Source organism: Echinops telfairi, unplaced genomic scaffold (assembly GCF_000313985.2).
Source record: "Echinops telfairi isolate 266 unplaced genomic scaffold, ASM31398v2 ScPeMD7_2573;HRSCAF=3158, whole genome shotgun sequence".
In the NCBI taxonomy this organism is placed as follows: domain Eukaryota; kingdom Metazoa; phylum Chordata; class Mammalia; order Afrosoricida; family Tenrecidae; genus Echinops; species Echinops telfairi.
Window position 1 is genome coordinate 9,163,035 of NW_022106471.1, and position 25,697 is coordinate 9,188,731.

Sequence of the window (25,697 nt, forward strand, 5' to 3'; positions counted from 1 at the left end):
ATGAAGCAAATGTTTTGAGAATGATGATGGCAACAAATGTACAAATGTGCTTGACACAATGGATGGATGGATGGATTGTGATAAGAGTTGTACGAGCCCCCAATAGAATGATTTTAAAAAGAAAAAAAGAAAGAAAATGATGATGGCAACAAATGTCTAAACGTGCTTGACACAATGGATATATGTATGAATTTTGATGAGTTGTATGAGTACCCAATAAAATGATTGAAAAATTTTAAAAAAGATACCTGGTGAGACATTTTGCTCCAAGTCCATTTCTAATTAACTAAAGTTTTTGATCAAATAACTTTTCTGATCCTAACCCAGGAAAAGAGGCTGTTGAACTAGCTATCTTTAAGATGTACTGGGTTTCAAATTTGTTCATAATATATGAGGGGGTCCCCCCCAAAATGGAATTTTTTTACAAAACAACCTTATCGCCTTCAAACTACTCTCCCTGACGCTTAATACATTTGTCAAATCTACGATTCCATTCTTGAAAACATTTTTCAAACTCGTCTGTTTGGATGGCTGATAGCACCTCCCTCATTTTGTTTCTTCACTTCTTATATGTCATCAAATAGCTGTCATTTCATGTACCTCTTCACTTACAGAAACAAAAATAGGCGCAGAGAGCAAGGTCAGATGAGTCAGGTGCGTGGGGCCAAACAATGGCGCACTGAGATGGTTGCGTGAGCAGGTGGATAGTTGTGGTGGCAAAACCAGTTCCCTATCTGCCACAAATTAAGCCTTTTTTGTTGCACACTGTTATGCAATCTTTTCAGAACCTCTAAATAGAAAGCTTTATTAACAGTCTGACGTGGTGGAACAAACTCCAAATGTACACTACGTCAACATTTTCATCCGTTTGGGAAACTGATGGACGTCCAGAATGAGGTTTGTCATAAATCGAGATTTCACCTTTTTTTTGAAAGGAGAAAACCACTTGTACACTTGAGTTTTTCTCATAGTGTTGTCCTTGTAAGTTGTTTTCAACATCACAACAGTTTCTGCGGCATTTTTCCCAAGCAGGAAACCTAATTTCAAAACTGCACGCTGTTCGCTTAAATCAGTCATCACAAAAACAAGGTTCAAGCGAAACTGCTTTTATAAAAAAATTTACTGTGACCAGAGAGAACCTCCCAGGCCATCACCACTGAGTGCACTAACTCATAGCAAGTTGCTCAACACTCATCAGCCCAGCTCTGCCCAGAGCAATTCCCGTTTTCCCCCCTTGTATAGTCCATAAACAAAACAAAATCTCATTTATTAATGTTTACTAATTTGAAATCTTGAAAGAAGGAATTAGGTACAGGAAAATGAGAAATTAATTATAAAATGAATGATACTGCTTGCTCTAACAGTGATTCTTGAAGCTGAAATTTCATTCTCATCATGACAGGCCATAGTACAATCATCTAAAGCTCATGAATATTTCTTAAGAAAAGCCCAAAAAAATAAAGAAAAAAGAAAAGTAACAGTGCTTCATTATCCTTGTAGTCACTTTAAGCAGTTTAATTAAACAGATGTCTCTCTTCGTCAAGAGCCCTTAATCAAACTTCTGGGTTCAAAATCAGTTCATTAAAAAAATAAAACAAAAACCAAAAATCTCAAAGGAAACAAACAAAATTCCCATTGTTGTTTTACTTACAGGTAAATTACATATGTGATTCCAATGGTTCTCACAACCTTCTTTTTGTTCCCTGCTATTCACATTCGCAACTTCCTCTTACTACTAACTATAATTCTCACCTAGAGACAAGAAGTCAGGAGTAAGGAGAAATGGAAGGACCCATTAAACTTGGAGAGGAGGGAAGAAGACACTCCCTACCCTAGTATTGGTATGTTCCAAAACCTGAAGGGATTTGGTCACTACTGAGACTTTATTGTACATGAAATGCTGTATCTCTACCAACAGAACTTCACTATTTGACCAAACAGTGAATTAAAAAATGAGCCCCAAATCAATGTCTATGAAAAGCTTTCTTTCTTTCTACACAGCTCAATGGAAATTCCACGAATTTCTGACAAAATTATCATTATAGATAAAAATTGCATTTAAAATATTTATTTTTAATAGTGTCCTGATGACATAAAGACTTTAAAAATGTAAAGGAAAAGCTTACTACCTTCTGAGTCTGGATCTCCAAATGGATTTGATTCTGTTGCATCAGGATCACCAAATGGGTTTGAATTCACAGTGGCCAAGTCCTTCTCTGCTTCATCCAAAAAGTTAAGTTTGTTGATAAGCTCTGAAAAGAACCATGTATGTTAGTTCAGTGTACATCTGGTTATGTATAATTATAAATAATTCATGAAACATTTTAAATTATAAAAATTCACACTAATAATACCTGCAAATAATAAGACATGGCGTTTTACCAATGGCAGAAGGGCATTCAAGTAGTTTGTAGCACACCAACATTTTCAAATAAGATGATCATATGTACATACTCATTCAAAAATTATGTCAGATAATAAAAATTTCACCTGTATCTACTTTTGATTTTAAAAAGGCCCTAGTATATACATTTAAAAAATATCACATTCAAATATGAACAATTTAAATGGATTTAATACAAGCAAATATTTTTAAAACCATATACTCTTAATATGTAAACTCAGGGAAGAAGTATCATCATGCTATACAGCCAAGTATTACCTCAAAAGATGTTTTAAAATCACTGTCTATTAACGTTATTAATATAAGGCTTTGCTAAAATAAGCTCTGTTCTGTGGTTGCCATTGGTGTACTACAAATTACCAAAGAAAACAGTACAGGACAAGCAGGATGACAGCTAAGTGCAGGCAGAAGGCAAGAGGCAGAAGGACACCGTAGAGAATGGGATCAGGAACAGAAAGACAGGAAAGCTCTTAGACCTTCCGAGGAACTGGCTGATTTAGCTGAAGGCATATTTGCTTGCTTTATGCAGTCATCTTGATCTTCATCTAAGCTGCTCAGAGCATTCAACTGGTTTACAATTTCTGTAAACAGAAGCCAGTCAAGACAAATGTAAGGTAAGGACATGTAATTAAAGAGCAGTAGAAGCATGCTGTTACTCAAAAAGACAAAGAAAGGAGATGTTTGTTTAATCAAGAGAATACATTCAGGGCATGTTATTTTGATGATGTGTTAACATGTATTCAATCAAACATTATGCTGTACTATTTTACAATACAGCATCTTATTATTAAAACTTATATTAACAATATAACTATGTTAATGATCATAAAACAAAGGTAATAATCTAAGAAACTGACATTGATGTCTACTTTTGGTATCTGTAATTTAATGTTCCTTGAAAAGCCTATATTGAAAAGAGAACTAAAATATCCTCTGGTATCATAGGAAATCAGTACAATTTGTTTTATATTAGTCTACACTTAAAGCAAAGGTTTTCAGAATACATCTAAACAAATCATGTACATAGTGAGTCTAGTTCATGTTTTAAAATCTTTAAATTTAGCCCTACAGCAAGAAAAGAAGGCAGTAGTGACTATTTTCACAGTAGCTCTTGCTTTCTGGGGATATTCTTTTAAAGATCTGTTCTTGAGGTTTGCTTTAGGAAATCTTATCTTTTATCCAGTAATTGATAAAAGAAAAGAGGGATGGATAAAAAGGAAATCTCAAGGACAGAGTTCCTTTTGTATAACAAGAAAATTGTTCTACATGAATCATTTATATTTTTGTATTTTGACAACAATCAATATGTGAAATTATTGTTCATTGGATATAATTTGGAAAAAATCAAGAGTCTACTAGGGCACTCTAGAGTAAGTCTTTACTGCTTCCAAATTCCAAACCTAAAAACAACTTCCACATAGCATAAATAAAACACATTCAGATCACTAATTGAAACAAATAAAATGGTTAAAAAATTAAAAATAGGTCTAAATTAGATATTAAAAAAACAGTTCTTACCACTGTAAATCTAAGCACACATTCTTGATGTCCTTTGAACTAATCATAGAATACAAGATAGCAACATGGGCTATCTTTATATACCCAATTTGTTGAACAAGGGCACAAGGGTGAAAAAACAAAAAACTAACATGTTTATTGTCCAGATGGATTTCACATACAGGAAGGCACAAATAAATATCAAATCAGATTTAATAAGGGTTCTGGGTAGCAGAAACAGTCAATCCCTGGACAGGTAACCAAAAGGTTGGAGGTTCAAATCTACCCAATGGCATTGTGCAAAAAAGGCAATCTCCTGCTGAAAAATCAGTTACTGAGAACTCTAGGTAGCCCAGTTCTACTCTGACACACATGGTCTTTCCATGAGTCAGAAGACAATTACTTAAATATTTCACTACCTCTGCCAAATCTAAATATACATGAAAAGTTTATAAACTTTATTAATTTCCCTTATCCAAATGGAAAATGTTTCATACGAATAACAAAGTAAACCATAGAAAATAGGTAAACAAATTAACACTGAATTATTCATCCGAATTTGAAAAATAGGAGCTGCATAATCAGATTTTATAAAGTGTTTTCATCCATTACATTATTCCAGTAACTTTGAACCCCATTCTGGCTCAACTCACCTAGCAGATTCCTCTGTAGGTGTAATTTAGACATAAATCCAATCCTTTACTACTAGTGATTTTTAATATAACGGAGTAGAAGATCAGTGCTAAGTGATTACTAATTTTCTGTTTTTAAAAATTTAGAAATGGTTAGTTTTTAACTTTAAAAATATGGGGGAAAATAGCAACTAACATTTATTAAGTAATGAAAAAGGCTTTGCACAGATTATCAGAGTTAATCATCAGAGATGCTATTATTCGCATCTGTATTTTATTTGTACTATGTTCGTAGACATTTATTTATTAGGAAAAAATTTTTAAATGTTCAAAGATTTTTAGTTTCCTTATAGGTAATATATTTTAATTACTTTATATTCTAGGATGTAATTTCAATGAAGGTAGGATTATCTAATAAATGTTTTATATAATGAACACTACAGACAATGCTAAAGAAAAAGGCAATAAAACATTAGACCTGCTCCTTACTTTTAAAACATTAATATTGCTCCAGAGAGTTTTAGGTACAATATGGGCATTAATTTAGATATAATTAAGATGACCAGCCCAGGTGGCATAGGGTCTGAGTTTGGCTGCACTCTGCACAGTCCACAGTTCAAAACCACTCGTCTGTCCTCAGAAGAAAGGCTGGGTTTTCTCTTCCACAAAGAGTGGTTGGTAGTTTCAGAAAACTCACAGGAGTTCTACCCTGTCCTATAGAGAGTCACAATGAGTGGGCACATGGCCTTGAGGGAAGTGAGTGAGTTAGCTAAGATGACACTAATACATGACTAGATTATTTACATTGTAAATTTTCTAAATGTTTAGAGACATATCCCCTTTATTATGCTCTAGGTGATATCTAAAGCACAAAAGGTCATTTTTTCACCAACTTACTCTAAAAATGGCAAGGAGGTGGCATCTGACTTCACAAAGGGGAACGAAAATCAAGCTCACCATTAGTGGAAGGCTGACTCTTATGGGGTGAGGTTTGACATGTCTCCACCCTCCAACCTTCTTGACCTAATCTGATGCCAACTAGCCTTCCTATGACACTCTACTTCTCTGTTAGGTTCGACATTTCATTGCAATGGCCATACAGAACCCACAGACAATATTCATATTTAAGGGTTTGCTAAGGAACAGGCTATAATTCAGGATCAGAAATACTTGGGATATAGTCAGGACATCCTCTTTTCTGGCATGCCCACCGGCAGGCCTCTCTGTGTCCCTCAGCCCACTGGCCTGGACTCTGCCCTGCTCAGCTAAGGTTATAAAGCAAACTTAACTTCCCTGATTAAACATAGGAAGCATCTCACTCCACAAAAACATTTCCTGAATGAAAGTTTAGTTGCTCAGTGGGCCAGGAAGCCCGTCACTCCATCTCGTACTCTGACTCTGCCACTGTGGTTCCCCGGCTACTTCTTTGGTGTCACGGTTCTATAGGAATTTCATTGGGAAACCTGATCCCCATCCAACCTACAGTCCTGATCTTGCCCGTCAGACTTCTTTGTGTTCCCCATATTAAAAAAATAAAAATAAAATTCCAAGGAACATCATTTGAGTTCCTTGAGGATATTAAAACTGTTATATTTTGACATGAGGTAAATCAAAGCGCACAGAGTTCTTCAGAGAAGGATTAGAAATATGGGAACAGTGCTTTCAGAAGTGTATACATTTAAATGGAGGATATGTAAAAAACAGTAGCTTCACAGTTTTATATTTTTGTTTCTCTAATATATGTGTGTGTGTGTGTGTGTGTGTGTGTACATTTTAGTTACCCTCTATATTTGGGGCTTAAGATGCCAAGGACAGAGAATGATATGATGCTGGTAAATGTCATATCATGACAGTTATTGTATACTAAAGAATGTAAACTTAAATAGCTATGGGAATTGATTAGAAAGATAAAATGTATGTTTTTGAAACATTAAAAAAAGGGACAGGAAGCAAAAATAGGAGCATTTGTGTATCATTTCTCTCTGAGTACATAATTATAAATTAAATAAATAAAGGAACGAGACTTGATGACTAATCTGACGTGAAGATATAAAAAGGAATCCAGGTTAAATGCCAGGTTTCTATCTTGGGTGACTGTGTGGCTAGTAGATCTCACATTGCCATAGGAACTCTTCAGTTTGGGACAGATAAGCCTGTGAAGCTATTAATGGAGATAATCAACAGGAAGATATTATTTGGATCTATAGCCTAAAATATATAATTTTGTTACATATTTTTCCTTTAGAAACAAGACTTCTGTTTCTTCCTAATTCCCTAAACTCAGAGTGCTGTACTTTTACAATCAGTAAATTAAAAAAAAATTTAAATCTAAAAATGTAAAAGAAGAGTTACAACAAGAAATATATTTCTGGTATTTTATTTTTAAATGGGAAGTTTTCCCAGCAATGTATCCCTCTGACCAAAAACATTAGCCAGATATTAACCAGCTATCTATACTTTTATACTCATTAAAGTCTTGTTTCAATGAAAATTTACATACTTGGGGAAGTCTTCATAATGTCATGTAATAGAACATACACAATTTCCACACTAGTACTACTTAAATTGGGCAATAAGCCCATGGTACACAACAGTTAGATATCAGAACAGCATGTCAGCCTTCACTTGCTTCAGAGTGGTAAGAATAAGAAGGAAAACTAAATTAAGGGCAGGCAATCGAAGCAAAGGGTCAAGTAATTTGAGACTCTTCTTTACTGTTAGGAAGGCAGAAGAAGATAGAAATTGACCACCAGAGATTATCACACTGAACAACAACAAAAAAGAGGAAGGTGGGGGAGCATGAAGGGTTGGTAGTTTTTTCCTTTTAAGAAAGTCCATAGTTTGTGTAAAAAGGGAAAAATAAACTGCCAAGAGCTAGAACATAGCTGCAAATCTTACAGCATCCTCATTTCTCTCGCCATGGCGTAATAAGTTTCAGTATGGGAATAGCTGATTTTAAGGTGGCCTTAGAAACATTCCAACTTCCTGGCAGAAGTGAGGGTCAAGCTCCACCACATACACAACCATATTCTAATATTTTCCACATTAGATTACTTTTGCTTCTTTTAGAATGTAACAAGAATGGAATCATATTAATATATTCCATTATCAAGAAAATTCTCTGGGATTCTTGGGAATGGGGCTTCCGGGGAGTTGCTAGAGAAAAAGTTCAGTTGTCGGTAGTACAAAGCTGCATTAAGGTTTAAGAGTAACCCAGAAAGTAGGCTAAATGTGCAGTCTGTATTGTCTGCCACTTCTGTTCTTTGAGGCATCACATCTGAGTTCTAAACACTGGAAAGAGATATCCCTGCTGTCCTTAGTAATTCAGTCTTGGGTCTCAAATTTCTTTAAGATAAAGCTAAGCTATTGTGACTTATAAACCTTTGAGCTCAAGGAAATCAAAATAGCTCCAGCTCTCTGTTTCCTTCCCAGTTCCCAACCGTATTACCTATGAACCTGATGGGAGTTTTCCAGTTCAATCATATCAAGAAGAGTCTCCGAATTGCGGCACCATTTTAACTTTATTAGGTCCAGGGTAATATTATTACTTTCTTTTTTAGTCTATATAGACTGGAACTTCTTAAGTACCAGAAGGTAGATAACCGGATTAAAAAAAAATTTTTTTTAAAAAGCACACATTGATGGATCTATTTTCTATCCACAGCCCCACGTAAACTCTGCAGAACCATGGTCAAAAGTGCTAGAACTGCTTCTCCTCTATTCCTGACCCTAGCTAGAAAGGGCAGAGTCACACCATCCATCATTAACTAAGTCCTCAAGTAGGAACTGGTATGCCCTTTAGTAACATCTATGCTGTTATGTTTTGTTCCCTAAAAAGAGTCACCATACCATCCACTCTTCTTCCTTCTGAAGAAACATTAATAACTATGGAAAGAATAAACAAACACCAAGCAGCATAGCTGAAGGTAAAGAGCGACTCCTGATGAATAAACCATGTTTGAATGGTAGAACTTCTAACTAATGGAACTCCTGAGTTCCTTTGAATGTATACACACTCATTACTGGCCAGGTACCTTAAAAGGACCTGGTAAGTAAAATGATGAGACTATTGTAGACACATTGGCTCCTGTGAGGAATGAGGTTTCTAGGCTAAGGTAATTCCTCCCCCCAACGAAGTAGATCTTATGTCTTTGAACCTAAGCTGTCATGTGGTTCAGGTGGCCAGGAAACAGTTTCTGGATTGCTATTAGGGCTCTAATGAAAAAGGGTTGCCCAGCTGGCAAGCCGGTGTTTTCTGTCCAATATCCTCCTAAGGGAACCCACAGCTTTCTGTGGCCATTACAGGTCATCTACGTCAGAAGGTCTGCTTGTAAGATCTTCCTAGTAAGAGAAGTTTCATAAAGTTCATAGGAAAATGTAATTTAAAAACAATGGAATTTTTCCACACAAGTTATTTTTTTAATAATTTAAGGAAAACATTTTTGTCTTAAATAAGACAAAAACAAAGACACATCATCTGAATGAGGGAGACTATTAGTCCAATGTTATAATGGCACCCAAAGATTTCCATCCACACATTTATTGAAGCCCCCCCCCATATTTGCAACAACCATAAGAATATCAGAGAGCTTTCAGAAGGTCTTATATATCTTTGTTTCTTCAAAAATATTTGCCTTAAACTAATTTATTTAAGCCTGATTTTCCAATCTGTATACACTATAGGTTTGCTAGGAGTCAGAATTGACTCAATGGCAATGAGTTTTTCTTCTTCTTTTTTAAGATATACAGTAAGATTTTATCATTTATGCAGGACTTTTTTCTTGTTGGTGTGTAGTGATTATTTTGAAGGTACTTATCTAATATTGGTTTAGTACACTGTCCATTAAAAGGCTCTACTCTTCTAACTCTAAGCCTTTTTAGCTACATTTCAGGTGTTTTCACAAATGCAATTCAAAAATTTTCTGTCCACTAGCTGGTGCTGCATGTCTGAAGAAAGTATCTAGTTTGAGTAAAATATACAGTATCAATAAATGTTTCCTTGCCTAAGAGACATCCCACAGTGTGCTTCCAGTTAGCAGGGCATTGTATCTCAGACAATGCAGGATAGGAACCTTGGGCAGGTTCATAACCACGGAGAGAGGTATTTCTCACTTTCTAGCAAATATTCTAGAACCAGAGCAAATTGACTACCACTGAGTCGACTGTGATTCATGGCGACCGTATAGGGTAGAGTAGAACTGCCCTTGTGTGTTTCTGAGATTCTATGGGAGTAGAACTTCATATTTCTCCTGCGTTCTAGTACTACAAGCCATATTTTGTCAATTAAAGTTATACAAACAACTTTAAAGAAGAAATTGCCAACTAAATGAAAAGCCTCTAGACATTCACAAGAACTTAAACACTCTAAGAGATACAAAAAATAATGGTATCTAATTCCTTAAAGAAGGTTACCACTTACTTCCAGGAAATAATGTGACGGGCCTTCCAAAAGTTTTTATGAAAAATTCCATTATTTTGGGTTTCATTTTCCATGAACTTTTTTGAAGCCCCAATTAGAACTATATGATTTTTAATGATATAATACCATTTTATATTACAATATACAGATATAATTAATAATGGCAAAATTTTAAAATAAAAATTTCCTCCTCCATTTAAAAACAAAAACAGACAGTGCCTATTACAGTAGCATTATACTGCCCTGGAAACACAAATACATTTTTCAACATCGCAGAATATGAACATTTTAGCTTCAATGCTAAGAAAGCCAACCTGTAATTTTTGCTGCTTTCTCTTCTTGGTTCAATCGGTTTTCATCATCTTCTTCATTATCTTCTTCAAAATCATCTAAATTACCTATGTCAGCCTGCTTCATACTCATCAAACTAGCCAAACTTTGCATGTCTTCGTCCCTACATTAGTGATTAAAAAACAATAGACAGCTCATTAAGTGACTGAACAGTGAATTCCTGAGAACATATTAAAAACAAAAGAACATAATCCATTTTCTTCTTTCTATAAGATAGATACCATGTGAATAAGTCATTTTAAATAGTTGTACACAAATACTGAAAAATCATAATATTCACATTCATTAATTTTTAAATGTCATGCTTAAATAGTAAAAAGAAAACAAGTTTCAAAACAAACTAGTTAGGAGCTAGTTTAATTCCATGAAGATTAACTTTTTCTTCATGAGATTTAAGTATGGTTTCTTAGTAATAAAGTCTGGAAATAAAATTTTATTTCCTAAAAACACTGGGCAGTTTGTAAATAAGATGAAAGCCAGAGTTTAACTCAGGTAAATCTGCAAAAATAACTAAAACAGAAATTCTTAATCTGAAGTCCATGGGCATGTAGTTAGGAAGGAAAGGAGGGGGTAAACTTATTGCATATTACATTTAAATTTTATTCAATGTGCATATTTTCCCAAAGGGCCCATTAGCCCTTCAAAATGGAGGAATTATTGCAACAGAAAAACAGTTTTCAAAATAAAATCTGACCATTAAAAGAATTATAATATGAAAATTATCTGGGCTGACTAATTTTAAATACTACATGTTTGATAAAACACATTTCTAGTTGTTAAATTTTAAATGTAAATTTATAAAGCTTATGTTAAATACTCTAAAAGTAAAATACTTTGCTTTCTTTATTTCTTTGTATCTATCTATCTATTTATTTTCTCCTAACAGATTTATTGGCATATAATTCACATTTATTTTCTTGGCCTAATACTTTGACCTTAAAATTCAAATACAGTGAGTGAAACATATTTCTAACGTGTTACATATAAACTAAATGTCAATTTAGTTTATGTTCCCCAAATTCAGAAAGCCAAATAAAAGTTTATTTTCTACAGTAATTCATCTATTGTCTAAATATGATATAAATTTTTCAAATAAACCGGTTTTTCAAATTCTTTCCATTTTATCTCATGTAAGCTATAGTTAACAAAATAATGTCCCCCTGTTGGAATAAATGTAATGGCACAAAGTCTGCATGAATTAAAAAAGTTCATTACTTTATGTCAATGGCTTAAAAATTGCTCACCTACTAGCAACAGGGGATTAATTTCAAGAATATAATATCATTCTCAAAGTGATAAGTGGCTCATTTTACCTTTAATCTCCTCATATAGGAGCACTGATGAATTTTCTTTGGGGAAGGTAAGGAGTGGAGAAAAGAAATAGAAAGTTCGGAGGTGTTCTGTAAGATATCTCAGAATTTGCTATCTAGATCCTATGAATGGTACTGATTCACTTACTTCTTCTGTCCTGTAGAAAGGGGCCCCCTCAAAGGATCTTCTCTGAGTTTGCTGGCTCTCTCTTTCCTCAGCTTTCTTTCCTTCAATTTTGACTTGAACTTCGGGTTATTTTTAATTTCTCAGTATTTAAGGCTACAATTTAAGATCCGTGATGAAAGACTAATTGCTACTATTCTGTACTGTCTCCCTACAACACTCATTCAAGAGCCAACTTCCCAGAAAGGAGGCTTACTGTTATCTACTAAGTCACTTGATGCCATGTAGATAAGTGTCAGACACCACATTCTGACTGACGCAGAGTCCAGTCTAATCAGTCAAGTGAGATGCCCAATTATAGTAACCACATTCAACTCGGTCAAATACATTTAGAACTGTGATTCAGACTGAATGTAAATGTTCACTGCTGCCTTCTTCCTCCTACCTTTTGAGTTTAGGTTTAACATGTCTGTTCTCTCCTTAATCTTCCACTCCAAGTATGAAATAACCCTTTCACAATATCCACAAGTTGACTTGACATACAGCTTTAAGCATTATGAATGTCATTTTTTCCCCTTTCTTCCTGCTGTAAGTGTAAGGATCCATGGTGGCATAGTGGGTGAGGTGTAAGGTCAGCAGTTCAAACATAACAGCTGCTCAGAGGGAGAAAGATGGGGCTGTCTGCTGCCATAAAGATTGCAAGTCTGGGAAACCCACAGAGGTAGTTTTACTCTGTCCTCCAGGATCACTATGCATCAGAATCAACTTGATGGTAGTGGGTTAGCGAGGCTTTAGATATATTCATCTTATTCTTTTCAAGTCTAGAAATGGGCCCAGGAATTACAGGTCCCTGAATGCAACTCACCCAGTAGCACCATAGAAGAAAGACAGACTCATAGTTCTTCCTTTATGATATAGTAGCATTTCCCCATAGTGTTTCCCAGGTGGTAATCTAGATCTTTACTTCTATGGAGCCCCTGAGTAGGCTCAAACTGCCCTCCTTTCACTTAGCAGCCAGGCACTTACCGTATATATTCGAGTATAACTCAACCCAAATATCAGCTGAGGCACCTAATTTTACCATAAAAATGGCATTAAAATGTGCTGAAAAACTCAGCCTATACACTAGTATATACGGTAACCAGGGCTCCTGGCATAAAGATTATAACCAAGATTGCCCTATGGTGTTCTACTCTGTAACACATGAGGTCACAAGGAGTTAGAATCATCTCCGTGGCAAGAGGCTTAGGGTTTTGCTTTGGTGTTTTCTTTGCGTATGTTTTTAAATGGTTATTCAGTGCATAAGAAGTAATGTTTTTAAATGGATAATGATCATTACAGTAAACTGTTCATCTTGTTCTACCGCCTTACCTAATTTTTGTAAGACTGAGACAGTAAGAACTGGCAAACATTTTTTTGTTCCTGCATCCTTCTTAGTGTAACCTTTCATGTACCTCTCAACTCTCAACTACATCTCAAGCAGCTTTACACATTGCACAGCTCTACTTACACTGAAAACATGAATCCACCACTCCTCCTCACTTAGCAGCGTGGATCAGTTCCAAAGACCATATGTTAAGGGAAACTTTAGCAACCAAAGGCTCGGAAGTCATTTCCGAGGCAACCCTTCAGGGTTACTTTATTCCCTGCAGCCACTATCCATGTCTGTACTTTAAACAGCAAGATCACTTTGTGCCATTTTAAACCAGAGGTAGAGCTGACTGGGTCAGGATTTGCACTTGGAAGAGATGTACCCTACTCTGACCCTTGTGGAATTCTGGCTCTTCAAGGAAACATCCATCCACTTACTTGGGACCCCAACCACTGGCCCTCATGTCCCCAAACAAGCAAATGGCAGAACTTGGGGCCTGTAGCAAAGTTACCGCCATGTGTCCTGTCTTCCCCCTCTGCTGCTTTCCTCAAAGCTGCAGCTCTGCCACCAGTCTTTGGACCTTGTGAGGTTTCAGTAAGGCTTGGTATACGCTGTAGGTTAATGGCCCAAGGCCTTTTTTCTCTTAATTTTATTCCCATCTAAGACTGGGGTAAGGTTTGGGAGAAGAGGCATCAAGGATCTGGGGTTCACAAAGGTATTTTTCCATTTAAAGCACTGAGTTGATTCTGACTGAGCAACCCTATAGGAATAGAGTAGAACCACCGTGTGGGTTTCTGAAACTAGAAATGTTTACAGTAGCAGAAAATCTCTTCTTTCTCCCATTGAATGGCTGCTGGTTCAAACTGCTGACCTTAAAGTTAGCAGCCAAATGTACAACCCACTATGCCATCAGCGCTCCTCTACATCGGTCTTTACCTGGCCTTATTTGAATAGATTTTTTTCCTATTGTTATAAATGCAAAATGTTGGATAATGATAGTCAATACACAAGGATTAGACAGATAAAACAAATACGCTAGCTATTCTATAATATCCAATTCTATAATATTCTATAATATACAATATACTTTGAAACCAGCTGTAATCATACTTATAGATTACTACTCACTTTCTGGAGTCAAAAGAGACTGTTTATACAAGTTCATTTAATTCCAAGAATGGCAAGTATCATTGGTATACTGTACGATGTTCTCAACTGTTCCCAGTCTACTGCATCAAAAGCTATTAACCTATGGTGTTCTGAAACACAATTTGAAGCTACCTATTTGACAAAAGAAACTTACGTGGCTTTTCCTTCCCGAAGGAATATGCAAGATAATGAAAACTGGAGAGTGGCAGATACAACTTTTTTAGACAATGGCTTGAATTTTAATTTGACATCAGTCTGCGTTGGCATAGGACTTGCGTACTGTTTCATGTTGATGCTGCTAGTGGCAAGGGCTTTCCTTCGACCAGAAGGGGATTCCTATAAGATAAATAGTAATGATATAATTTAGAGTTATTTGCTTTTAATGAAATATTTTTTAATACTATTTTAAAACAATCAGATAAGAATCAAGAGCTTCTGTATTGAATTCTTATAATAATTAAAAGTGTGAAGCAGTTACACCACAGTGTTTATATTTATATATGAGAAGCAAGAATGAAATTGGAGAGAGCTGGTTCTGACACAATCAAGGGAAGAAAAGAACCCTGAATACATTAAGAAAAGAAAAGCCATAAAAACAATGCAGACCATCTCCAGGGCTCCTGTGAGGAGAGGATCGAGGACAAGAGTAGGCATCAATAAGCATACAACCATGATTTCCTTTGCTTTGATTATATTTAATGTAACCAAATGCCATTTTCCCTTTCTGAACATCAATAATTTTTATAATACTAAGCACCCTGATGCCTTTTTGTCTACAGTATCTGAATTCTAGATAGTCTGTTACTTAGCCCTATATCTTCATTTTCCAGGGCCTTCACTGATCACCTCATTTCTTCTCCCTTTCCGAAGGATGGCAAATAGCAAGGAAGACAACCAGCTGGCTTCTCTGACCCTATGCCATGGCAAACATTGTTAACTGATTCTAGTGTATCTTGAAATTCTTCCCAATACGGCAATTGCAGATCTTTATGAATTCAAACATCTTCTGGTCTAGCCAGATTTGTAAGGTACAGATAGGAACTGGAAACACAGGGAATCCAGGATATATGATCCCTTCAGGACCAGTGGTGAGAGTGGCGATACCGAGAGGGTGGAGGGAAGGTGGGGTAGAAAGGGGCAACTGATTACAAGGATCTATATATAACCTCCTCCCTGGGAGATGGACAACATAAAAGTCGGTGAAGGGAGACGTCGGACAGTGTAAGATATGACAAAATAATAATAATTTATAAATTATCAAGGGTTCATAAGGGAGGGGGGAGAGGGAGGGAGGGGGTAGAACGCAAATATTTTGAGAATGATGATGGCAACAAATGTACAAATGTGCTTGACACAATAGATGTATGTATGGATTGTGATGAGTTGTACGAGCCCCCATTGATTAAAAAAAAAAGAAAAAAAGAATTCAAACACAAAATCAAACCTATCTGCTATCCCAGCAGTTCTCAACCTGTGAGTCTCGCGACCCCTTTAGGAGTCGAACAACCCTTCCACAGGGGTCGCCCAATTCATAACAGTAACAAAATGACAGTGATGAAGTAGCAATGAAAATAATTTTGTAGTGGGGCGGGGGGTCACCACAACATGAGGAACTGTATTAAAGGGTCGTGGCATTAGGAAGGTTGAGAACCACTGTGCTATCCATTAATAGGCTACCTTGTCTTAGAATTATTCTTTATTGAATGATAGCCCAAGAAAGCAATGAAAACAAGACAAAATAATTATTAGGCATTAACTTTGTATAGGAATTGTGTAAATTTTGGAGAGAGGTGATGATGAGTAGGACATAATTCCTAATTAGGTGCCAAGAGAAGTATTTTAGATGTAAGATAATTTGTAAAAGATGTCAGTGGCATATACCATCGTTAATGTAGATCAAGTCACTGACTATCTTTCTTACTAGAGTGGGAGTTGAGGCTGAAATTGAAGGCCTAATTTCCAAGAGGCATGAGCAACGCGACGAAGATGAACCTTGGTAACCTTCTCTATAAACTAGTTCAAGCAAATCCATCCAAGGTCTACCATTATTTTCCATAAAATAGTTTAATTTTCCTACCAAGGCAGGAAAAAAAATCATTACTTTTGAAATGTTTCTATGATTTCTAAAAATTGGTTATGTTTATTTAATCAAAACATTAAAGAAATCTTTTCCAAAAAAAAACCCCTTGACATTTCTGTCCAATGGCACAAGTCAAAATGTAATGTAGCATCCCTAAAGAACACGTTGTTTTAAAATGTGGCCTTATCTGTCAGATTATGTACAGCAATATTATTCAGAACTATTAGTGCATGTAGATACCTTATGAATGAATTTCAAAAACGCATCAAGCACTTGAGAAGGATTTAAGCCTTCTTAGAAGACATACTTAAGAATATGCAAATGCCCTCAACTGAATCAAGTTGAACAGATGTGACTATCCCAAACAATACAAGTGTTCTTTCCCTGGTCGCTGCTGTCAATCAAAGAATAAGATTAAAGTCCAAGGTTCTGACAATGTGCAAAATGAAAAAAAGTACGATCTGGGAGTATCAATTTATTACACTGATATGAACAATAATCTCTTATTGTCCCTTTAGAATAGCTAACAACTTCTACATAGAACATAAGATTTAAAGCCTGTTTTGAGAGCATGACATATAAACTGCCACACATTATTCTCAGTTTTTGTTAAACAAATCTGTTTTACAAAGTATGACACTGATCCCTTAATAGTAATTACTTAATTTTATAACCAAAGTATGCAAATGAAATAACTTGGAAGTAAACACCATTTTGAAAGCTCAGTTTAAGGATAGCTTCTGTAAAATCTTGAGTTCTGTCCAATTCATTTTTAAACTATAACAATTATGTACGTAAGTTTCTCTGCTTGATTCAGTTTTATGACAAAAATAGTGTTTTATGTATCAGGAAAATCTGTGTTAGGAACATTAGGGACCAAAAGTCACGAAACCCTGTGCCAGTTAGCTGTACCATTTAAGTAAGCAGTTACATTCTCAGCAACAATAAAACCAGTCCTTTGTGCGGTCTGGGCAGGTGAGAAAGAGTCCCTTTACGAACACAACTGATATAAACACAGGTTGCCTCACTAGAGTCTATGGCCTTGATAGAATTGCTCAGATGGAAAAAGGTCTGAAAAGAGATATTTCCACAATTCTTCTTCCAGCTCAGATACATATGCTTGTTCTCCTTCTTCAAATAAACCATCTCAGAAAACACACTTTAAAATAATAATAAGAAACATATAGGTCTGTTTCACAGCTCTAATTCACACTCGATTTTTCACTCTTTATAAAAAACATTGAGTCTAAATCTATATATTCATAGAAATTATCAGCAGTCCAAGAAATAGGAATGAAGTAATTAATTCCAATACTACAAGAGTATGTCTTTTACACACTCTAGGTTCCCCACACCCTCCACCAGATAAGAGAACATGGAACTTTTATTTGCCTGAAATTGTTCCATCTGGCTGGGGAAGGGAGGAAAGAATACGGGGGGTGGGGGTGGGGGGCGTGTTTCAGGTGGAGAGAGGAAGTAAAACAAATCGGAAGATCCAGGATGGGCAGGTCGGGAGCACTTAGCATAGTTTGAGAAGCTAGTCAAAGATCCCAAATAGGGTAGGAGGTGGGGTATGATCAGGTTTGGGTTCTAAACTAAGCTGTGAGGTGAGAGTGGGTAGTCTCAGCCTGACACGGTGAGGTAGGAGGCAGGTGGATCTGGTAGGCACACTCTCAGTCACTAGGATGAGTGAGGCCAAGGGCACAAGACCCTTAATAGAGCTCAGAACCTGGACTCAGCAGGGCTAAGTGCTCATTATACCATAGTGGCTTCTTGGGTTTGACCCAAGGTCATTTTTCCCAACCTTATCCTTTTTTAAACACAGTCCTCCCCCTGGACTGTGAGAATTTAGCTCACAAGACTCAAGGATGACTCCAAAAATCAGTATCTCTTCTCCCAAAGTTTAGATGTTCAAGTCTACTCAGAGATGTCTCTAAAGAAAGGCCAAGTGACCTAGCTCTAAAAAAACCAGTCAAAAAGAGCACAATTCCGTTGTGATACAGGGTCACCATGAGTTAGGATTGACTTTTGGCAACTAGGTGATTTTAGTCTTTCTTTAAAAGAGTCAGAGTTAGCCAGTTGCCAGGGTCCTAAGGTTAATTCAGATTCATCTGCAGGTTGATGAGAAGACAAAATCAATTTCAAAGGAACTCTTACTCCTGGAGAAATGAAATTAGAAGACTACTATTTATCTTTTGATTACTGATTCATGTATTCTAGTACTAAATCTATTATCACTTCTATTTGTTACAACCTTGCAGTGTCTGGTTTGTATTTTCACTCTCTAAGAATCTTTAGAATGAAGCCAATTTCTTACCTTTAATGTAGGAAACGACTGTAAAATTTCCATTACCTTTTAGTTTCATTTCCCACAAACTTTTGGAAACCCTCTCCTATTTCTCAACCCTTTTTTCTTTTGTGTCTTGTGCTTTTTGCATTCCGCTTATGAAAATCATCCTGACCTTGATGTCGAGAGACTTTACATTTTTATACTTTTACTTTCACATTAAAGAGTTCTAGTTATCTTTTCACATCAAGATATTTAGAAACTCCACCCTGCCCCATCTACATACAGCTTTTAGTTAAATTAGTAATTGGTTACTATTTTAATTATATTAGGGTTAACAGATGAGCTGTAAGAATAAATACTATTTAGAATTGATTTTTGAATACATTTTTAGAGAGGAATCTCATTTTATTAAAAACAAAACCCAACAACCAATGGTAAAGAACTTCTACTGCATCAGTTATTACACAGTGCATATAAGTCCTCCTAGCTGCACTGCTCACACTTAATAAAAATGTTTTCGGTAACATGCCTGTATCTGCTCTCTGTTGGAGGCCTGATGGGTTCAGGTGCTGGTACACTAGCTGCAACATGAGTGGTTTGCACCCACCCCGAGACACCTTGGGAGTAAGGCTGCTGAAAAGTCCCAACCTTGGAAACTGTTACGGAGCAGCAGTTCTACTCTGCAGACAGAGCGTCCCCGGACTTGGGAGAGACTTGACAGCAACTAAGGACAACAAGCCTCCTCTAAGAACATAAATTTGTTTGTTAAGCTATATTCCTGGGGGATTTTGTTATAGTAGCACTAAGAAACTAAAATGCAAAGACTTGAACAATTTGCTTCTTCAAAGTTGGGTAAAAGGCACCTCTGAAGGTCTAGCCTGCTCTTTCCTTTGAGAGAAAGTTTTTGAATAGTGTAATTTTTTAAATGATTGCGGAACTATTCAGGTGTCCAATGTCACCCCAAGTCAGTTTAGGACAGTTTTTCCTCAAGAATTTTGTAGTTTCATCCAGGATTTTAAATTTACTGACATAAAGCTGTTGAAAACAGCTTTTTATTACATCGAATCTTTCCAGAATCTATCATTCTGTATTTATTTTTTACTCCCCAAACTATTTTTGCCTAATCCCTTTTGTTTCTTAAGATTTTTTGCTTGTCTATTTCATTAGGCTTTTCAAATCAACAACTTTTGCTTTCACTGATCCTTTCTAGTGAATGTTTTCTATGTCAATGGCTTCTGCTCATCTTTATTACTTTTATATTTTCCTCAGTTAAGTTCCATTATAACTCTTGAATTGTAAGCATTTTTTCTTTCTTGATGCAAAGTACTTAAGCCTTTATTCCTTGAACTACGGTTTTAATGCATTTCATATGTATTGCTTAGAAGTATTTTTGTTACTCCTTAAACACAATTTCTAATTTTCAATACAAGTTTCTTGTTGATTCAACACAGAAACCTTTTCCTTTATCTATACGGAGATCTACAGTTAAATCCTTTTGCAATTATTATTAGTTTAATTGCACTAGGGTCACAGAGTGTGGACTATAATATGCTAACCCTTCAAAATTTATTAAGACAAGCTCGATGACCGCATTCATGATCAATTTTTACAAATGTCTTATGGACCCATGATCAGTATTTAGGTGGCACTCATCTACTACTGTCTAAATTTACAAGAGGACCATTTTGATGTAAAATCACCTATAGCACCAAATTGTCTTATCTCCTATGTAGTTAAAAAAAATAGTAGAGTAATAGAAATGCCAGATGCAAGATAATGAAACATTTTCTAAAACACAAAAATTAAAAGAACAAAGTGAGAAGCTTAGAATCTGAACAGAATTCCATGCAATAAAGCTTGTGATAAACCCCTTCCTAAACTTACCACCCCCAACCTTCATACATGCAAATTAAAAATATTTTCTGCATTTTTTATATTTGTGGTTAACCCCTCATCATTCCTCTCAAGTGGGTTAATGCAATGGCTTTCAAACTGATTTCACTGCTGCTGCTTTGGACTGCACTCTATTCCCAACACAGGATTTACGGTGACCCTATTAATGTTAATAATGATGATCATCTAACTCCTTGACTTAGATTTCAAATTGCTCAAGTGTAATATCCAAAGCCTTTACTAAAGCCAATAAAGCGCTAGATGGTCGAGGCTCCCTGCCCTTATCTCATTTTCTCTGCTCCTCTACACCTTTCCTTGCAATTTCTGTAACACACCAGGAAGTTTCTGCCTCTGGTCCTTTACACTAACGATTTCCCCGACTGGGGATATTCCTGGCCAGCCCTCCAACTTCTGTTAGGTTTTTTCTCAAGTCATAGCATCTCAGAGAAGCCTTCTTTCACCACCTTATCTGAAATTTTAACCACTCCCCTCAATATTTACATTTCATATTCCTTTTATGTTTTTCTCCTTAGCACATAATTTACTCATTTGTTTATTGTCTTTCTCATGTATTAAAATGTAAGTTCAATAGATAAACCCCTCGGGGCCAACAAGGAGAGTAGAGATACCAGAAGGATTAGGGGAGGGTTGGGGGAGAAAGGAGGAATCAATCACAAGGATCAAGCTAGAACCCCCTCCCAGGGGGCGAATAACAGAAAATTCGGTGAGGGGCGAGGGAGGACAATGTAAGCTATGGAAAAAATAATCTTTAACTTATCAAGGGTTTGTGAGGGAGGGCAGGTGGGGGAGGGAGGGAGAAGAAGTGGAGAGCTGATATCAGGGGCTCAAATGGGAAACGAATGCTTAGAAAATGATGGTGGTGGCATATGTGGAAATGTGCTTGACACACTGGAGGAATGGAGGCATTGTGATGAGCTCTAAGAACCCCTAATAAAAGTATTTTTTTAAAATGTAAGTTCAATTAAAGAAATACATTATAATGCTTATTATTTGCTTGCTAATTCAAGAACCATGCTTAGCATATGTTTGTAATTATATAACATAAACAAAATACTTTGTATTATTATATTGCTAGTTTCTCTTTATTAAATATTTTCCCCCAAATGTTTCCAGGTACCACTCATAAACAGAGAAAAAGAGATGTAAGATTTCCTAAAAGTAGAGGGACTTATAATTTAGTAATAAGAACTGTATACTTTCTTTCCATTTGTAGAACTGGGCATAGTTATCTCTAAACCAAATGGTGCAATAACTTAAAAAAAAATCAATCCCATCAAGTTGATACTGACTCACAGCAAGCAACCCTATAGGACGGGGTAGAACAGCCCGTTGGGTTTATCAGACTCTAAATCTTTGCTGGGATAGATCATGGTACCTCATTGTTCTGAACCATTTGACCCTGTGGTTCGCAGCTCAATTCATAACCCCCTATGCCACCAGGGTGCCTAAATGGTGCAATAGAAGATAGCAATGGCCCTGTGTAAGTGAAAATCGGCAAATTAAGGTTTCTCTCATTAGGTTTAGGTGGTGGTGGTGGAGAGAGTAAACAGCCCTGTCATAAACTGGTAAAGTATTTGTCTCAAACCTAGACTTGAATTATTCGTAACCAGTAGCTACAAACTTCTTCACAGGCTGTTTCCTCCTATTTTACCTTTCTGACTGTTCCCTTAAATTATGTTATTGTTGTTAGGTGCTGTCGAATCAGTTCCAACCCCTAGCCACCCTGTGTACACCAGACAGAAGTACTGCTCAGTCCCAGGCCATCCATAGGGTCTTTGTAATGTTGGAGCCATTACTGTAGACACTGTCCATTAGTCTCGTTGAGGGTTGTCCTCTTTTTCACTGGCCCTCCCCTTTATCAAGCATGCTATCTTCTTGAGATTGGGCCCTTCTGGTGACATGTCCAAAATACGGAAGGCAATGTCTTGCTACCCTTGCTGCTTTAGGCGCACTCTGGTTATACACCCCAAACAGATTTGTTCTTTCTTCGGTCAGCCCATGGTATAGTCAACAGTCCTGCCGACACCATAATCAAAGGTATCGATTCATCTTTGATCTTCCCTACTACTGCTCAGCTTTCCTACACACGAGACGAATGCCATGACTTGGTCAGGTACACTTTAGTCCTCAAGGAGACATCTTTGCTTTTTAACATTTTAAAGAGGTTTTGTACAGCAGTTTTACCCCATGCAATGCAATGTTTAATTTCTTCCATTTCCCCCCTCAGGTTTGGCAGAGGATATTTCTTTTCTTTTCTTTTTTTTAATCATTTTATTGGGGGGCTCTTACAGAACTTATAACAATCCATAAGTCAATTGTATTAAACATACATACATATCAACCTTTCCAAAATATTTTCTTTCTACTTGAGCCCTTAGAATGTTGAATTTCTTGACGGATGCTTTTATGGGTGATGATTGTGGATGTAAGTAAAAGGAACTCCTTGATGACTCCTTTTCTTCTCCATTTTTCATGTTACTTATTGGCCTACTTCTGAGGATTTATGTTCTTCTTCTTCTGTAATGCTGAAGTGTAATCCATATTGACAGCTGTAGTCTCTGCTATATATCAGTAGATGCTTTATGTCTTCTTCACTTACAGGAAGCAAAATTGTGTGCTCTATATGCATATTACAAGTTAATGGGTCTTCCTCCAATCCTGATGTGTTTTCTTCATATAATCCAGTTTCTTAGCTTATTTGATGAGCATACAGACTGAATAAATATGGTGAAAGCCTATAACCTTAGCAGACACCTTTCCTGATTTTCAACCATTTCTTTTCAAATGAGTGCCTCTTTATTCATGTACAGGTTCTACATGAGAATCCCATTCATAATGTTATCTACAATTTTTTATGAGCCACATGAGAGCTAAAATATGACCTTGAGTATATTCCACCTGAATTTAGAAACTATCTCATGCATAGATTTGACATATTGAACACTAATGACCAAAGAGCAGATGAATATGGGATGACATCAAGGAACTCATCCATGAAAAAAGCAAAAGGTCACTAAAGGACGGGAATGAAAATCCAAAAGGGATGTTAGAAGAGACTGACACTTGCTCAAGATTGTCCAAAACAAAACCACTGACTGCCACTGGCAGTAAATAGTTAAGTAGCCAGAATATACTCTTCTAATCTGATAATCCTTATCTTTCCCCTGGAGTGCTTACACTGGCAGTTCTCAATGTTACATCTAGTCTCTTTTATACTCCCTACCTGAGCACTCCAAAGAACCTTTGTCTATGTGGATTATACTTAACAATATTCACTATGTTAAAATTTTAAATGAAGAAAGTTTTGAAATACTTAACTCATTAAGAAAAAAATGATAAATTCAGTTTATAGTAACACATTTTTGTGAATGAATATATGATTCACACAGATTTAGTGAGAAGTGTTATTGTTTTACACTTTTGCAATTCTCTTTAATGTCTTCAATCTCTCTAAAATCTTTTTAATGTCTAGCTGAAGAGATTGTTGGATTCTAGCATCTATTCCAACATCCAATCTGTATATTATTTTTCTAGAAGTATGTAAAGAAAATCCAGCTTCATAAAAAGTTGAATCTTCTTCTTTGATACTATGTCCAAAGTTGGCTAGTGGAATTTTCTTAAAGGTTTGCATTAACGCAAAATCTGAACGCTTATCAAAGAATCTTTTCAAAACCTGTTCAAGTCCACTGCTCCACCATGCACAATGAATGGATTCTTTATCCATGCATGATTTTGTAACATCATACAAAAACACTGGTCATTAAAAAACACTGATTCTGGCAAAGTATACAAATCTTCCAAATTTTGATACATTTCCCTATACATCCACCCCACCACCACTACCACCGCAACTCACTAATATCACCACATATTCCATCAAAAACTATTTAAGTATTGGGACACCGTCAAGTTCAAGGTGGTAAGTCCAAGTTTTTAAAATTGTTTAATGCTCACTTAAAAGCTAGAATTTTTATCACTAGCAACCATTTCAATTGGTCACCTAGAAGTTCGTTCAGTTTCAAGAAGACATCTGGAAAACAGCAAAATAGTATCTCAGGTCAAAAGCGACTAGTTTACAACTCAAATAATCACACAAGTGTTTCTTCCTGAACAATTTCCACGATATGCAGCCTGAATGTTTAATGCATGCCTACCAATTGATCACAGAGAATAAAAAGATTAATATTCAAGAGTAGATATTTAGTAGAGCTAATACATTTTGCTACATTATGAAAATCCGTGTTTTACAAATGTTGGTGGCAACATAAGTACAAATGTGTTTAATACAATTAAATGATGATTGCTATAACATTTGTAAGAGCCGCCCCCCAATAAAATGATTATTAACAAAAAAAGGTATGAAATAACAATAATAATTGATTGTGCTTGACACAATGGATAAATATATGAATTGTGAGAAGAGATTTAAGAGCCCCCAATAAAAGTATTTAATAAAATATATATATATAATTGATCAAGGATTCACGAGGGTGGGAGGGTGGGGCAGGGAGGGTAAAAAAGAGGAGCTGATACCAAGGGCTCAGATAGAAAGTAAATGTTTAGAAAATGATGAAGGCAACCTATGTACAAATGTGCTTGATACAATTGATGTATGGGTTGTTATAAGAGCTGTAAGAGCCCCCAATAAAATGATCTTAAAAAAAAAAAGAAAATCCGATGCCAAGGGCTTAAGTGGAGAGCAAATGTTCTGAGAATGATGAGGGCAATGAATGTACAAATGTGCTTTACACAACTGATGTATGTATGGATTGCGATAAGAATTGTATGAACCTCCAATAAAATGATTAAAAAAATAAAGAAAATTATTCTTAAGTGAAACCCTTGGAAGGACATGGTTAAACAGTTTCAAAGATATTATCATCCCTATCCCACAAAGGCTACGAAAAATAGGTACCATATATACTCGAGTAGAAGCTGACCAGAATATCAGCCGAGGCACCTAATTTTACCACAAAAACTACATTTAAAATGTGCTGAAAAAACATGGCTTATAAATATGGTGAAGTAAGCGGATAGTGCCCGGCTATCAAAAAGTATAGCGTCGGGCTCATGCGGGAGGGGGGAGCGGGGAGGGAGGGGAATAATGAGGACCTAATGTCGGGGGTTTAAATGGAGAGAAAATGTTTTGAGAAAC

The 25,697-nt window shown here is 36.1% G+C and overlaps 1 protein-coding gene across 5 annotated transcripts in view; it reads right to left on the bottom strand.

Moving 5' to 3' along the window:
- Positions 1-25,697, bottom strand: part of EHBP1 (EH domain binding protein 1) — a 421,355-nt gene that overhangs the window by 181,775 nt on the left and 213,883 nt on the right. For 3 of the 5 annotated variants that reach the window (XM_045294210.1, XM_030886656.2, XM_004710193.2), the window contains exons 6-9: positions 14,413-14,594; positions 10,267-10,406; positions 2,881-2,985; positions 2,130-2,252 (exon numbers count right to left, since the gene is read on the bottom strand). In XM_045294210.1, coding sequence (XP_045150145.1) covers positions 2,130-2,252; positions 2,881-2,985; positions 10,267-10,406; positions 14,413-14,594 — 550 coding nt within the window. The remainder of the gene's footprint in view (positions 1-2,129; positions 2,253-2,880; positions 2,986-10,266; positions 10,407-14,412; positions 14,595-25,697) is intronic. The other 2 variants (XM_004710194.2, XM_045294211.1) reach the window with 1 other exon arrangement.